At 43.3% G+C, this 15,695-nt stretch overlaps 1 protein-coding gene across 3 annotated transcripts in view; it reads left to right on the top strand.

Annotated features, from left to right (window-relative positions):
* ATR (ATR checkpoint kinase) overlaps nucleotides 1-15,695 on the top strand; it is a 182,090-nt gene that overhangs the window by 109,902 nt on the left and 56,493 nt on the right. For all 3 annotated transcript variants that reach the window (XM_077488215.1, XM_077488214.1, XM_077488216.1), the window contains 3 exons: nucleotides 7,188-7,279; nucleotides 7,693-7,870; nucleotides 12,546-12,722. In XM_077488215.1, the coding sequence (XP_077344341.1) occupies nucleotides 7,188-7,279; nucleotides 7,693-7,870; nucleotides 12,546-12,722 (447 nt within the window). The remainder of the gene's footprint in view (nucleotides 1-7,187; nucleotides 7,280-7,692; nucleotides 7,871-12,545; nucleotides 12,723-15,695) is intronic.

Raw genomic sequence — 15,695 nt, 5'->3', positions numbered from 1 at the left:
GGTTGGGGAGCGCATCTGGGAAGCAGGGTAGCCCAGGGGACCTGGTCCCCAAGAGAAAGCCCAGTGGTCTTCTCTTGGGAGTTGTTAGCAGTCCAGCGGGTGATAAGTGCTTTTCAGGGGGAACTAGTGGATTCTCACCTTCAGATCCGCTCGGACAATGTAACCACGATTGCATACATCAACAAGCAAGGTGGTACAAGGAGTCAGCGGCTGCAGACAATTGCAAACATTTTTTTCCTGATAAGGGAAAAGGGGCCAAAAGGGGAAGGTGGGACTTTATATGAAACAAGATACTTAGGGGTATATTAATTCAATCAGTATAATATATTAAATTAGTAATTTATTTGGAACACACCAAAAGGTAGTACAATGGATATGTTAATAATGAATCAATATGTAATGAAAAAACTTTAACAGTATAATAATCAGCATAGCACAATAAAATTCATAATCCAATGATATTGTTACACATGATAAATAATAAACCAACAGTACAGTCCAAAGTGTGTATAGAGTAATAACCAACAATTTAAATTGATGATTGAAATAAATCAAACCCATAATAAAATCATGGCTAGTGGGGCATGGCATCCATTAGTAAAAATCTTGACGCGTTTCGTAGATTGTCTCCACTCGTCAGGAGCAGCTGTATATTGAAAACACCTGTGATAGATAAAATATTGATAATAATCAATGGTAATTGATTATAAACCTAGGAAAAGGGGGAGCATAACAATAGTCCTAGCCACTCTTACCTAGGGATGACAAGTAATATATATAGTCGATGGTAACAGTGATAAAAATCAGAGGCACTAGGAGGTGTATATTGGCATCCCCGGGAGCTGAGGTGACATCCAAGACGGCGACCGGGTAGGAATAACGCAGGAATGCGTTTATTATTGAGGCCACTTATCCTCTGAGGGTGGTATTTTCATCCTTGCCCCGGGAGCTGCGACGTGCACCGTGGTTATCCTCCACCCCCTGGCTCTTGGGGGTGTTGGCCGGCCGACGTTACATGTCGATGCCACGCCCACATGGTTGACGCCGCACGTCTGGCGTGTTTGTTATTCCAACGTCATCCTAGCACGAGGAATGCTGAACTCCTACGTGTGAGCGCTAGTCGCTCATACGTGGATGCTCCTTCCCCCTGAGCTGGGCACATTTTCAGCGTGACGTTGGTGTGCATCCTTGGCGGTGCTGCGGGTTACTTTCACCACTGCTTTTTCTCTACAGTGTGATTTCTGCCTCAATCTGCCCTTTACACGTCCTCTACTTTCTTACTCCACGTTTTTCTGTGCAGTTTCAGGTAATTATAAACTCTGCTCTTTTTTGTGTGATCTCACGGTGGTTTGTCACTTTTTTGGTTCTCCCCTTTATTTTACACTATGCACAACTCCCCCCCCCCCCCCCCCCCCCCCTTTGGTTCAAATTCAGTCTTTTTTACTCCTTTTCCTTGTTCCCATCAGTCTGCCAAATAGCCTTTCTTTCTTAATCTCACTAACAATACCCCCTTTCTACTTTTCACTATTCTTCCGGGCTCACTCCCGTTACCTTTTGGTTCTGACAGAGTGAACCCCATACACAATGGATTAATCACCTTATTCCTACCCGGTCGCCGTCTTGGATGTCACCTCAGCTCCCGGGGGGAAGCCAATATACACCTCCTAGTGACTCTGATTTTTATCACTGTTACCATTGACTATATATATTACTTGTCATCCCTAGGTAAGAGAGGCTAGGACTATTGTTATGCTCCCCCTTTTCCTAGGTTTATAATCAATTACCATTGATTATTATCAATATTTTATCTATCACAGGTGTTTTCGATATACAGCTGCTCCTGACGAGTGGAGACAATCCACAAAACGCGTCAAGATTTTTACTATTGGATGCCATGCCCCACTAGCCATGATTTTATTATGGGTTTGATTTATTTCAATCGTCAATTTAAATTGTTGGTTATTACTCTATACACACTTTGGGATGTACTGTTGGTTTATTATTTATCATGTGTAATAATATCATTGGATTATGAATTTTATTGTGCTATGCTGATTATTATACTGTTAAAGTTTTTTCATTACATATTGATTCATTATTAACATATCCATTGTACTACCTTCTGGTATGTTCCAAATAAATTACTAATTTATTATATTATACTGATTGAATTAATATACCCCTTAGTATCTTGTGTCATATAAAGTCCCACCTTCCCCTTTTGGCCCCTTTTCCCTTTTTCTTTATCAATTATTGGGGATGGAGTCTTGTGTACTGGATGGTCACGGCTCATACAAAGTCCCACTTGGATTTATCTCTTCCAACATTTTTTTCCTGGTTGGAACGAAAGTTGGCCTCAGTCTCAGCCATACACCTGAAAGGATCCCAAGATTCTGTGGTGGACTTTCTCAGTCGACAGCGGCTGAGTAAGGACGAATGGGCACTCGGCCAGGAGGGTTTTGTAGCCATTACACAAGTATGGGGTATAACAGAAGTTGACCTCTTTGCATCCCAAAAGAACAAAAAGGTAGAGACGTTCTTTTCCCTGAACCCTCAGGTTCAGGCGATAGGAATAGATGCCTTAGCCAATCTTTGGGTATTCAGCCTTGCATATGCTTTGTCCCCCAATTAGGTTGATTCCGCTTGTTCTTCAAAAGTTCTTCTCAGAGAAGACAAATCTCATCCTGGTGGCCCCTTATTGGCCCAAAAGGTCATGGTTCTCCATGCTGCAAAGCCTCTCGGTAGTCCCCCCCCCCCCATCCTACTCCCGCAAAGGGGGGACTTGATTGCTCAGGGACCAGTTCTTCACCCCCAGATGACAACTTTACAACGGTCAGCATGGTTTCTGAAGAGCAGCTTCTGACATCCCAAGGGTTTACGGAAAAGGTAATAAAACCTTGGTTAACCGTCGCAAACCCCTTACCAGAACCATTTACTCCACGATAAGAAGTTCAGCTCCTGAATGTCAGTTTTTTCAAGAGAGAGCAGACAAAGGGCTCTCAGCACCTTAAGGCCTCATATACACAGACATTTAAAAAAAAAAAAAAAAAAAACAGTCTGTAAAGCTAGTACCGAAACCAGGAAAAAAAAGCATTAAAAACTAGATTTTATCTGCGTTTTGCATTGGTGCGTTTAGCGGCACTAGCTTTCAGCCGCGTTTCTCTGCATCTATTCAAAATCAATGGTTCCCTATGGGAGCCCATTGATTTGAATAGAAGTCACACCAGAAGTCGGATCAAGATGATCCGACTTGAGGTACGACTTGTGTGCTGAGAATCTTGATGGGGAATCCCGCCAAAATGTAAACAAAAAATTGCGTGAGGTACCCCCCAAAGACTATCTCAGGACTTTAGGTCTGGTACGGATCTTAAGGGGATACACCCCACCCCAAAAAATATTGGCGGGGGGTCCCTCCCAACATCCATACCTGACCCTTATCCGAACACGCACCCCGGCACGTCAGGAAAGGACCATACCTCCTTGATCATACCAGGCCACATGCCCTCAACATGGGGGGTGGGTGCTTTGGGGCAGGGGGGGCTCTGCGCCCCCCATACCCCAAAGCACCTTGTCCCCATGTTGATGAAGACAAGGGCCTCTTGACAACCCTTGCTGTTGTCGGGGTCTGCGAGTGGGGGCTTATCGGAATTTGGAAGGCCCCCTTTAACAAGGGGGCCCCCAGATACTGGCCCCCACCCTAGGTGAATAAGTGTGGGGTACATCGTACCCCTACCCATTCACCTATATAAAAAAAAGTCAAATATAAACACACTACACAGATTTTTTAAAGGATTTTATTAAGGCAGCTCTGGCTCTTCTCCATTTTCTGGCGATGTCTTCTCCCTCTGCCGGTTCTTCTCCTCTCTCCGCTGTGTTCTTGCTCTTTTGCTGAGTCTTCTCGCTCTTTTGCTGGATCTTCTCCCACTACTCTTCTTCCGATGTTGACTCGACGTGATCTCTCGGTGTAATGCTGGGTTCCCCATGTGCAATGACTTATATTGGCATGGGGCAGGGCCACCGGTTACGTAATTTGGATGTCACGCCCCCTGTGACGTCACCCCATGATGCCCAGGCAATGGCATCACAAGGGGCATGGCCTCCAAATTACGTTATTGGGTGGCCCCCGCCCCATGACAATATAAGTCATTGCACATGGCAGACCCAGCCTTACACCAGGAGATCGCATTGCGTCAACATTGGAAGGAGAGCAGTGGGAGAAGACCCAGCAAAAGAGCAAATCTGTGTAGTGTTTATTTTTTTATTTTTTTTTTACACTTTTTTTTAAGGTGAATGGGTAGGGGTACGATGTACCCCACACTCATTCACCTAGGGTATCTGGTCGAGAAGAAGCCCTTGTCCTCATCAACATGGGGACAAGGTGCTTTGGGGTGGCGGGGTGCAGAGCCCCCAAACCACCCATTCCCCCCATGTTGAGGGCATGTGGCCTGGCATGGTCCAGGAGCGGGCGCTCGCCCCCCCCTTTTCTCCTGACCTGTCGGACTGCGTGCTCGGATAAGGGTCAGGTATGGATCTTGGAGGGGGGGACGCCATTTTTTTGAGGGGGGGGTGGGTTTCGCCTTGAGATCCATACCAGACAGAAGGGTCTGGTATTGTCTTGGTGGGGAACCTCACGCAAATCTTCTTTTTTTTTTTTTTTTTTTGCGGGGCTCCCCTTCAGGATTCTCAGCACATGAGTCACACCGCAGTTTGAATCATCTTGACTTCTGGTGCGACTTCTATTCAAATCAATGGGCTCCCATAGGGAACCATTGATTTTGAATAAGGGCAGAGAAACGCCGGATGAGGCTTAACGCTGTGTATACAGCGTTAAGCCTCGTTAAGCGGCTCTAGCGCTGGAGCCTCGGAACTCGCTGGTCCTGGGTTTTTTTTGGAGCTTAAAAACGCCAATGCCTGTTACAGCTCAAAAACACCATGGTGTGTATAAGGCTATTGAATAACATTTTAAGCTACAAAAAGCTCAAAAATGCAGCTGTAAAAACGTCCGTGTGTATGAGTCCCTAAAGTTCAGGCCTCAGCATGTTTCTTCAGACCCCTCTACAACAGGATCAGTTTGTATCAAACTTCTTTAAGGCCTTATCCAGATCTAGACCAGTGGCAGTTAAGGCCTGCCCAACCTGGGATCTTTCTCTGGTACTGAATTAATGTCAAGCCCCTTTGAACCTATGGAGGATTCATCCATCAAATGGGTATCCTTAAACGTTTTTTTTGATAGCAGTCACGACCGCTAGAAGGGTCAGTGAAATGCAGGCTCTCTCCCCTAGGGAGCCATTTTTGTCTATTTTTGAAGATAGGGTAATACTTTTGACAGTTCGTGCGTTTCTTCCAAAGGTATCCTCGGCCTTCCATAGATCCCAGAATACTGTATTACCAACCTTTTATTCCAATCCTACAAATGAGGAAGAGGAACAGTTCAGTCGAATAGAGAGTAAGAGGTAGTGGTGCGCTGTACATAAAGGATAAGGTGCAAAAGTACTAGTACAATCCTAAAGAATTATACAAAGCAGGTGCTGACAATTGCCAGACTTAAAAACGTGGAAAAAGTGCATATATCACAGGTATAAACAAAATTAAAATAATAATAATGGTATAAATAAATAATAATAGTATAGAGTTGATAAGTCCATTAAAAAATAAATAAATAGCATATATCAAAGTGTCTGTAAAAGAAATTTCTTCTAAAAATAAATATATATGTGCAGTATATATGGTGACTTTGTAAACACAACAATAAAGTGCTGGTGAACAAAATTCTGCAAGGTGATGCTGGTGCTGGGTGACTTGTTAAATCCTCTGTGCTTTTAAATGTATGGGTGTCCCCTTACCTTACTGCTGTAAGGTAACAGCGTGTGAATATATGTGCCTTTAAGGTCCTTGGTGACGGTCCTAGCGTGGTAACACAGGCTCTGTTGGTAAAGGTGTCCTGCCTACAGTCAGCGTTAGCGTCCCCTTTAATAGCAACCTGAGGATATCTGGAGCGTATGGGTCTCGCCAGTGGACCATAGGTAGAGATTAAGAACAGGAGGGATACCTCATAGTGTAGTATGTTTAAAAAGGATTTATTCAATTCAAGTAAAACAGACAGGTATTCACATAGACATGAATCAAATATGGCAGTGTAAAAACAAGCAGCGAGCTTGATTTCATCACGTCCGGTGTCTCAGTCGCTGAGAACCCTGCCTCCATTTATCAGCGCACACTCAACCAGAGCCTTGTTGGCATCGTGGGCAGAGAGAACTGGTGCTTGGCCAGACCAGATATGTAAAACTGTGATTTGGTCCAGTTACTCTACCTTTGCGAATCATTATCGCCTAGCTCTGCGTACAAGCAAGGATCAGGCTTTTGGATGCAAGGCGGTGGTCCCACCCTAGAAGGTAAGTTCTTGAGAATCGTCTCAGAGGCTGTCCTGGAAGACAACTGGAGAAAACCTGAGTTTGACTTACCGGTAACTCATTTTCTAGGAAGTCTTCCAGGGCAGCCGGGATTCCCCCCTATATGTTTTTTTTCTTTCTTTTTTTTTTTTCTTTTTTTTGCCATTATATTATCGTGCTGTAATGATTGTGTTTAGTCTTCCAGTGCCTTATTATGGTCCTTGGTGATACTGGGGTATGGGCCTGGAGGACCGCCTTTTATTTGGAATGGAGTACGTGTTTCCTGTCCAGAGGGAGGAGCCCAAGGTCTCAGAGGCTGTCCTCGAAGACTTCTATAAAATTTAGTTTTTCGGTAGGTCTAACTCAGGTTTGTTTATGCATTTTTTTCACATTTGTGTTGCGTTTTTCCCCTAGACATGTGACAAGAGAAAGCACTTCCCACAAGCACGTTGTGTTGGTTTCCATTCCATTTCCACTTCAGTAGAGAGGTGTGTCGTTTGTTTTTATTTACCACACCAAAAATGCAGCAAGCAGGGCTTTTAAAAATGCAACTGAAACACAATGGGCCAATGTGAATGGTTCCATAGGATTTAAAGGGAGGCTTTTTTTTAACTGATCAATGTGTATGGGCTCTTAGGGTTAAGGTTATGGGATAGGGTTATGCACCTTGAGATGTAATAAAAATAAATTGTCTCTTGCTAATGTAAGTTAACGTACTAAGATTTTGCCTTTGTTGAAAATTTTGGAAAATCAATAAAATTGCTATTTGGAAATTTTTTTTTTTTTACTGTTTTCTAGGCCTGAATGGACTGCAGAATTGAACACCTACAGAGTGGAGGCAGCTTGGAAGCTCTCACAGTGGGATCTAGTGGAGGAATATTTGTCTGCAGGTATAATAAAAGTGGTGATTATGTAACAGACTCCATAATCTACTCTTAGCCAGAATGTATGTGTAAAAAAAAATATATGCACTATGCATTTCCTGAATTCAGATATTTTCCAAAACTGGCTTAAGGGCCATATTTATAAAACAGAAAATGTTACATTCACCAGACATTCACAGGTGGTCAACCATGTCCTGTAATTTAAAACACTTGTACAATGTGATTCCCATCCAGTGAATATTTGGTAATTGTCACATTTACTGCTTTATAAATATGCCCTTCTGTGTTTTTAAGTATTTAACTTGGTGAATAACTTATGGTACTCCCCGGAATTTGAGTGTGATATTGTGGCAACATGTTTTGTTAGTGTTAGATTGCATTTTTTGTTAACGTATAATGCAGCAGATTCTTTTAAACAGATAAGAAATCTACGACTTGGAGTATCAGACTTGGTCAGCTGCTTCTGTCCTCTAAGAAGAAAGACAGAGACAGGTTCTATGACACACTGAAAGTGGTGCGAGCAGAGCAGATTGTGCCTTTATCGGCTGCCAGCTTTGAGAGAGGCTCCTACCAACGTGGATATGAGTACATTGTGAGGTATGTATAAACTTTTCTGTGAAATTGCAACAATTCTTTGACTTCCAAATTGAAAGAAATTTTCCATTTCCCTTTTTCCTTTTGACCATTGATGCTGGCACTGAAAGTGAAGGAAAAAAGCCCTGTCAGTTGTTTTAACACCTCCCTGCTCTATCCAAAAACTAAAACCAAAAAATAAAGTTTTAGCTTAACCACTTCAGCCCCAGACAAATTGACCTCCTTCCTGATCGGGCCATTTTGTTCAATGTGGCACTGCGCCGCTTTAACTGACAATTGCGCAGTCGTGCGCCGCTGTACCCAAACAAAATGTATGTCCTTTTTTTCTCACAAATAGAGCTTTCTTTTGGTGGTGTCTGATCACCTCTGCAGTTTTTATTTGTTGAAAAAAAACACTATTTCCTGACAGACTCCATGGCAGCCTACGTGTGGGTTAATCCCACCCCCTCATAACTCATGGGACCCTTCTTCTGTAAATCTTTTGCTCCAGGCCAGAGGCTGTGTTCTTTTTTTTGTCCTCCTCCTAAGACCAAGATGAAGTCTTAACTTTTCATGAAGTTTTCCTTATTCCAGGCCTGGTGGTGTGTATGGCGATATGTTGGTGGTTAGCAGTGATCCTCTCTGAAGTCCAGCAATCCTAGCTATTAGCAGGTGGACATGGGGGCTATGATGTGATGCCATGAAGAGCTTATTAGCCTGGCCATTGGCAGCCAAGCGGCAATATGGCCAAACATCCCAGCTATTAGCGGGAAGCCTTTTAAATGCCCTGGTCCTGCCGTGGGTCGAGAGACAACTTCCCAGTCCCAGGTCTAGTCTGGATTGCCCCATGGTGGTGGTAATGTACAAAGCTATTCTTTTTCTTATGACAGCCGTATCTCTGTGTTTTGTGTGTCTCCTTGTTTGCTGCTAAGCTCCAGTGATTGGCCATGGCGACTGGAGCGCAGCTGCGTTCCAGCTTGCCATTTCAGGAAGTTGCCGGGACCTGTCTGCTCATCTGAAAGCCGCGAATGAAGTCGAGGCTTAGTTCACGCAAGCGCGGTTCCGTCAAATTGGCGGCGGGTGGCGACGTTTTCCCTCGCAGGTGCGCTGCGGGGTGCAGTGACGTCGTCTATGCCGGCAGATTTAAATAGCTGTCAAAGCAATATTTTAAACCCCTCAAAAAAGAACGCCCTAATTTTCCCTGTTTGGGTGAACTCGGCAAAATAATTACAGATAAATGGAGTGGTGTTGAAAGGAAGAATTCCCTGTTAACAAAGGTATCAATAATGAGATCAGTGAGGCATGTCACACTCCCACTGGAGGATACTGTATCTTTTAGGGTTGGCTTGGAGAGGAAAATTGATACTGACCTCCAGCGGATCTACATTACAGTGGCTATGACCTGCAAACCAGCTCTAGCTCTCGCAGTTCTTTCTAAAGTGTCAGAAGTCTGGACTGACGACATAGATGCTTCTCTGAGGAGCATCTCGGAAGATATGGCCAGGAACTCACCTATTCATGAACTAAGTGTGGCGGCGGCTTTTCTGGGGAGGCTTGCCTGGACATAATTTTCCCGGTGGCTTGAATCATGCTGTCATCTGTCACGACTAAGCGTGCCTTGTGGCTGCACCCATGGGTAGCTGACCCTGACTCCAAGCAGGCATGGTGCAGGCTTCCCTCTTTGGGAGCAAATTGGACGAGTGCCATCACTCGTGCCACAGGGGGCAAGTCGGGATTCCTTCCCCGGGATCGCCATTTCCTAAACCAAAAGAGAACACCGCCCAGGCAAGGCTCAGATCGGGTAAGGGATGCTTACCGCTATAGACCTGGAAGAAAAAACAGCCTTCAGGCCAGAAGTTTTCAAAAGGGACATCTACCGGTGAAGGAGAAGCCTCAAAGTCTTTTTGATATTGTACCTGCCCAGACAGAGAGAGTTGGAGCTTGCTTACTTTGTTTTCAACACGTCTGGGCAGCCTCGATCAAAGATTTTTGGGTCATCAAAACAGTCTCATCAGGTCATGCCTGGACATTCAGCAGTCCACCCCCTCTCCGATTCATACCCACATCATTGTCTCTCTCGGAGAAAAAGCTAATTCTCCTGTCCTACACAGATTCTCTGGTGACTCAGGGTGCTGAAATACCCGTTCCAGCCGACTCGACCCTCTTCATGGTGTTGAAGAAAAATGGCTCCCGGAGGCCAGTTATAGGCCTAACCCACTTGAATTATTTTATCAAGAAGAAGTTCAACATGGAGACACTGCTCACTATCCATCATGCAATCCAGCCAGACGATTGGCTCGTGTCTATGGACCTGAAGGACGCTTACTTCCATGTTCCGATAGCGTCGGAGTTCCAGAAATACCTTTGCTTTGCTGTCGATCAAATCCATTTGCAGTTTACCGGTCTCCCCTTCGGGCTTATGACATTACCCTGGTTTCTGCCGAGGCTCAGGATGGAAGAAGCAGAGATACTGGCAATAGTCCCATACTGGCCAAACAAGCCATGGTTTCCCCTGCTGATGCAACTCTGCTTCCGGGACCCAGTTCCTCTGCCCTTCAGACCAGATCTCCTATCACAAAGGGCAACTCTACATTCATGCCTGGCCAATCTACATCTGATGACCTGTTTCTTGAGAGGGAAAGGCTGGAGGCCCTAGTCTGTCCAAGTAGGGTCACCTCCACGTTTTTGAATATTAGAAGAGCAGGCACCAACAGGGTCTACCAGAGGATTTGCGAAACAATTTGCAGACTACACCTCTTCCACTGCAGGGTCTTGCAATAACCCTAAGATACATGATAAATGACTGATACGTGTCAGTCAGCTCGCTGTGGGTCCAAGTCTCTGCAATTTCTGCCTTTACGGGCATTTCCTGGGCTAGACACCCTCTTACTAACCAAAGTGTCATCTGTGTTTCACAACAATCAGGAGATTGCTCTTCCAACGTTCAGATCTACCGGAGATTCCAGTGTTCATCTCATAGATTTTGGGAAAGACCTGAGTCTGTGTCTAGAAACTACAGCTCCGTTCCATCAGTCTGACCACCTGTTCGTTTTTTTTCATGGGAAGAATAAGGAAATGCGTGCCTCTTCCAGATCTATCGCAGCAAGGATTGTTCAGGCCATTTAGCCTACAAAGCCAAGGGCTTGGCGCCTCTAGAAGCGGTGACTACTCGCTCAAATTAGAAGCGTGTCTACATTGTGGGTGGCTTCACGTCACGTGGCTTCAGAAGTTTGCAAGGCGGCCTCGTAGTCTACAATTAACATGTTCATGGCACACTGCTATGTAGAGCCAGCCTTGTTATATTCTGTTAAATTTGGTTTACGGATCTTGACTGATGATGGTGCCAATTAAACATTTTTTTTTCTTTTGTCCAGCACTCTGCCAACCTGGGTGTGTATGGCTAGTTATTTCCCACACGTAGGCTACCATGGAGTCTGTCATGAAAACATAACATTTCTATCAAATACTTACCGTAATTTTCCTTTCCTGATGGACTCTATAGCAGCAGGAGTTCCCTTCTAGTGGCTGGAGTAGGCTAAGTTATGGAACACGCCTCTGGCCCGGAGCAAAGATTTATGGGAGAAGGGCCCTATGGGGTATGAGGGGGCAGGATTAAACCACACGTAGGCTGCCATGAAGTTCATCAGGAAAATAAAAATTACGGTAAGTATTTGATAGAAATTTTCATTTTTTTTTTTTGAGATCATAAATATCCCAAATTTAAAAAAAAAAATTCTTCCTCAGTTTAGGCCGAAATATATTCTTCTAAAATATTTTTGGTAAAAAAAATCGCAATAAGCGTATATTGATTGGTTTGCACAAAAGTTATCACATCTACAAAATAGGGGATAGTTTTATGGCATTTTTATTTCCTTTTTTTTTTTTTACTAGTAATGCCGGCGATCTGTGATTCTTATCAGAGCTGCTACATTGCGGCAGACAGATCAGACACTTTTAAAACTTTTTTGGGACCATTGACATTTATACAGAAATCAGAGCTAAAATTACTGTATAAATGTCATTGGCAGGGAATGGGGTTAACACTAGGGGGCAATCAAGGGGTTAAATGTGTTCTCTCAGTGTGTTCTAACTGTAGGGGGGATGGGACTGCCTGGGGGAGGAGATTGATCGTTGTTCCTATATACTGGAAACACATGATCTGTCTCCTCTTCCCTGCCAGATCGGGAATGTGTGTGTGTGTTTACACACACACACACACACACATCCCCATTCTGGTTCTGTCAAGAGCGATTGCCCGGCGGACATTGTGGCCGCCAGGTACGTGCATTGGCTCCTCAGTTATGCAGTGAGAGCGTGCACATGCCCCCATACCCTTTAAAGTGGCTGAAGTACAGCTACGATGGCTCGCCCAGGGGAGCCAATCTGCCTCAGTTTAACTGCGGTGGCTGGGCAGGAACCAGTTAAAGCAGAACTTAACCCTCCTATCCTTTTTAGCCAAGGAAGCTGCCATCTTAGCCTTTGTTGGATCCCTAACTGTCATGTTGCTGCACATGTGATCTGTTATGACACCAGCCCAGCATGCCTAACTTGGTATAACAATCTATACTGTGAAAGTTATTTATTACTTGGTAAATTAGTAAAATATGCAAATGCATACTCTACTCTAAGGGTAGCTTTGCAAATCTTGTGTTTTATTTTAGAATGTGGCAAAAAGAGTACTTTTCTTTTTCTCCCCAAGGTTACACATGCTTTGTGAGCTGGAGCACAGTGTGAAGATGGTATTGGATAAATCCCTTGGTGACTCACCTTCAGATTTCCTCAACTGGCAGGCAAGGCTGGAGATGACACAGAATTCCTACAGGGCTAGGGAGCCCATTCTGGCAGTACGCAGAGCATTGCTAACTGTCAGTAATAGGTAAGCTCTTCTACAGTTCATGAAGCAAGTTACAGATTTGAAAATCTATTTTGGTAAATCACTGCAACACTTCCAGGGGGATTTTTATTTATGCTGAAAGGCACACATGCCTCTGTGACAGCAGCCATTTTTTCTGGTGAGTTTGCACTTCACGCGATGGTGGTGGTTAGCTATCTGGACGTGGTTTGAATAATATCCTCATGTTCACTGGAGTGGTGGCATCAGATCAATTTTCCACATTTTCTTATATATGCTTTTAAAATAAGTAATGCACTTATGTTTTTTTGGACATTGTTTGGATTTTATTTATCAGTATCTACTGTAATTCAATTTGGAGTTTTCAACGCTTGTTACTGTCACAATATCAAGGTTATGCTCTAACTATTATTGATGTTTTTTGTCACTATGCACTGTATACGTTTTCTGTTATCAGCCTGATAACTCCTGACGAGTTTTCCCTCACATATGATGAAAGCAGCCAGAATTTTGTGTTGGGGAGGATGCTTTAAATAGATTATCAGAGCCCTGAACGATTCAACGGTCAGTTCTGAAAGTCTCTACTTATGAGGAGAGGGGGTGTGTGCCTTTCCTGCAATCGGCTTTCTTGACTGTATGCTCAGGCTTTACTGCAGTGCTAACCAGGAAGAGAAAATCTCCTAACACAATGTGCACTTTCTAAAGAATAATGCTGAAGATAGCAGATATTAGAGCTGCACGATTAATCGTTAAGAATCGTTATTGCGTTTTTGTTTTCCCGTTGCGATCTTGATAAAGTATTCTTTCTATGCAGAGAATTCTCTCTGCTCTGATAAAGCTGGCAGCTATCAAAAGAAAGGGGGAATAAAAATCGGGCAGTCTGCCAAGAATCACAACATTCTTTAGCAGTGGAACTTAAAGCGGAGTTCCACCCAAAAATGGAACTACTGCTTTAAGGGAAGATGACCCCCTGACATGCCACTTTTTGGAGGATGGGGGAGCGGATACCCTCTTTTTAGAGGGTCCCAACTCCCACTTCCTCGATGCACTGGAAGGGAGATCACCTCTCCTCCCTCCCTCTTGGCAATCATCTGGGACACGTCACAGGTCCCAGATGATTGCCTGGCGGCTCACGCATGAGCAGTGCGTGCCCGGCTGTGAAGCCACAGCCAGGCACCTACAGTGACAATGCCAGGGCCGCAGAGAGGAGGGGGAGACTAGCAGGGCTTCATTTCCCCGCATCGCTGGACCCTGTGACATGTAAGTGTCTGATTATTAAAAGTCAGCAGCTGCAGTATTTTGTAGCTGCTGACATTAAATTTTTTTTTAAGCGGAACGCCGCTTTAAGTATAAACATTGTAACGATTTGTCCTTTAGATCAATGGAATACACTTTGGTGTGTAAATGAGGGAAGTTTAACCACTTAAACACTAAACCTTTTTCTGACATTTGTTAGTTTCAGGTAAAAAAAATTTGCTATAAATTTACTTAGAACCCCCAAACATTAAATATATTTTTTTTTTGAGTAGAGAGAGACCCTAGAGAATAAAATGGTTGTTGCAATATCTTATGTCACACTGTATTTGCGCATCAGTCATTCAAATGCAATTTTTTGAAAAAAAATTACACCTTAATGAATTAAAAAAAAAAAAAAGAACCAGTAAAGTTAGCCCAGTTTTTTTGTATAATGTGAAAGATTTTATGCCGTGAGGGAAACATGATCTTTTTATTCCAAGCATTTTAGCCAGAATCATGCAGCTCTAGCAGATATACATGTAAAACTCATGTAGGGAGATTTGTTTTATCTCTGTGTATCATCCAAGGCTGTTCATTTCACTTGGGTGTATGCAAGGGTTTACATCAACTTCAAGGTTTGCTAATGCTGCCTTTATATTTTATTTAGGCACAGCACAGATTTTGTCACATATTCATATATTTTAGTGAAGCATCCCAACAGTTAAAGATCTATAAAAAAAGAATTACATTGAGTCATAAAAAAGCGTTAACTACGTGTATCATCATGAGGTGTTATGAGAGTCCAATCATATGATTTTTAATGTGTTTGTATACAATGGTTTTATCTTTATCCTATTAAAAACTTTCAATTTTCTTACCTAATATATACGTGTGCCTATAAAGTCCATGTTTCTACTCTAATTTCTTCCATACATTGATTCATAAACTAACTCTGAGGAGGCTAGCAGTAGTGGTAAAATAGATCTAGTTCAGCACATCCTTAACACATGAGAAACTCATAAAGAATTGCAATTGCAGATCCTGAGTGTTAAAAGTTCACATTTACAAAAAAAGCACACTTTGCTGTCTCGTGTATAAATGGCTTCATCCTGAGTTATTGTAGGAATGGAGCAGCTGTTGGGATCAAGCCAATGATGAGGTGTGTTAGAGAGTACACACTGCACATGTGCAGGACAAAAGAACAGGACATTGCTCGTTACAGTGGCACTAGGGTCGCTGGGTCCATTGGCTGCTCTGTCCACACAATAGTTCTAGACAGAGCCATTACAGGCTGTAGAAAATTTTATGTAGGGGCCTCTTTTTAATACAATTTTACCCTTCATAATTTGAACTGAAAGGGAGCCCTGAGTGGAAGCTTTGGCTGGAAGGAAAGTGTAGCATGCTATACCCCTAGGGGACTGCTTAGTGTGCTTTTTTGGTAAATGTGAACTAACCCTTTGAACCTGAAGTATGGGTACAAAAACATATTTGTTTTTAATATCTTTTTCAATAGACAAAAAGGCTATACTTATAAGACCAGTCAACCTACACAGAGAAAGAACAGCTATAACTGTTTTTTTTTTTAATTACAGGAAGTCTTGTAAAAATCGGCAGTGCAGAGGTTGTTTTATGCTGTATTACTGCACAGATCTGGAATAAATACATGAAGGACAGTGTTGTTGTGACAGTGATCCACTCATAGGACGTACCCGTATGTCCTTTTGTTGAAGTGGTTATACCAGGGCCATAGCTGCAATCATG

This window comes from Lithobates pipiens, unplaced genomic scaffold (assembly GCF_037356315.1).
Source record: "Lithobates pipiens isolate NorthernLeopardFrog02 unplaced genomic scaffold, aLitPip1_a1.2 Scaffold_18, whole genome shotgun sequence".
NCBI classification, from domain to species: domain Eukaryota; kingdom Metazoa; phylum Chordata; class Amphibia; order Anura; family Ranidae; genus Lithobates; species Lithobates pipiens.
Note: the sequence above shows the minus strand (reverse complement) of the source record. Positions and strands in the feature narration are given on the sequence as shown.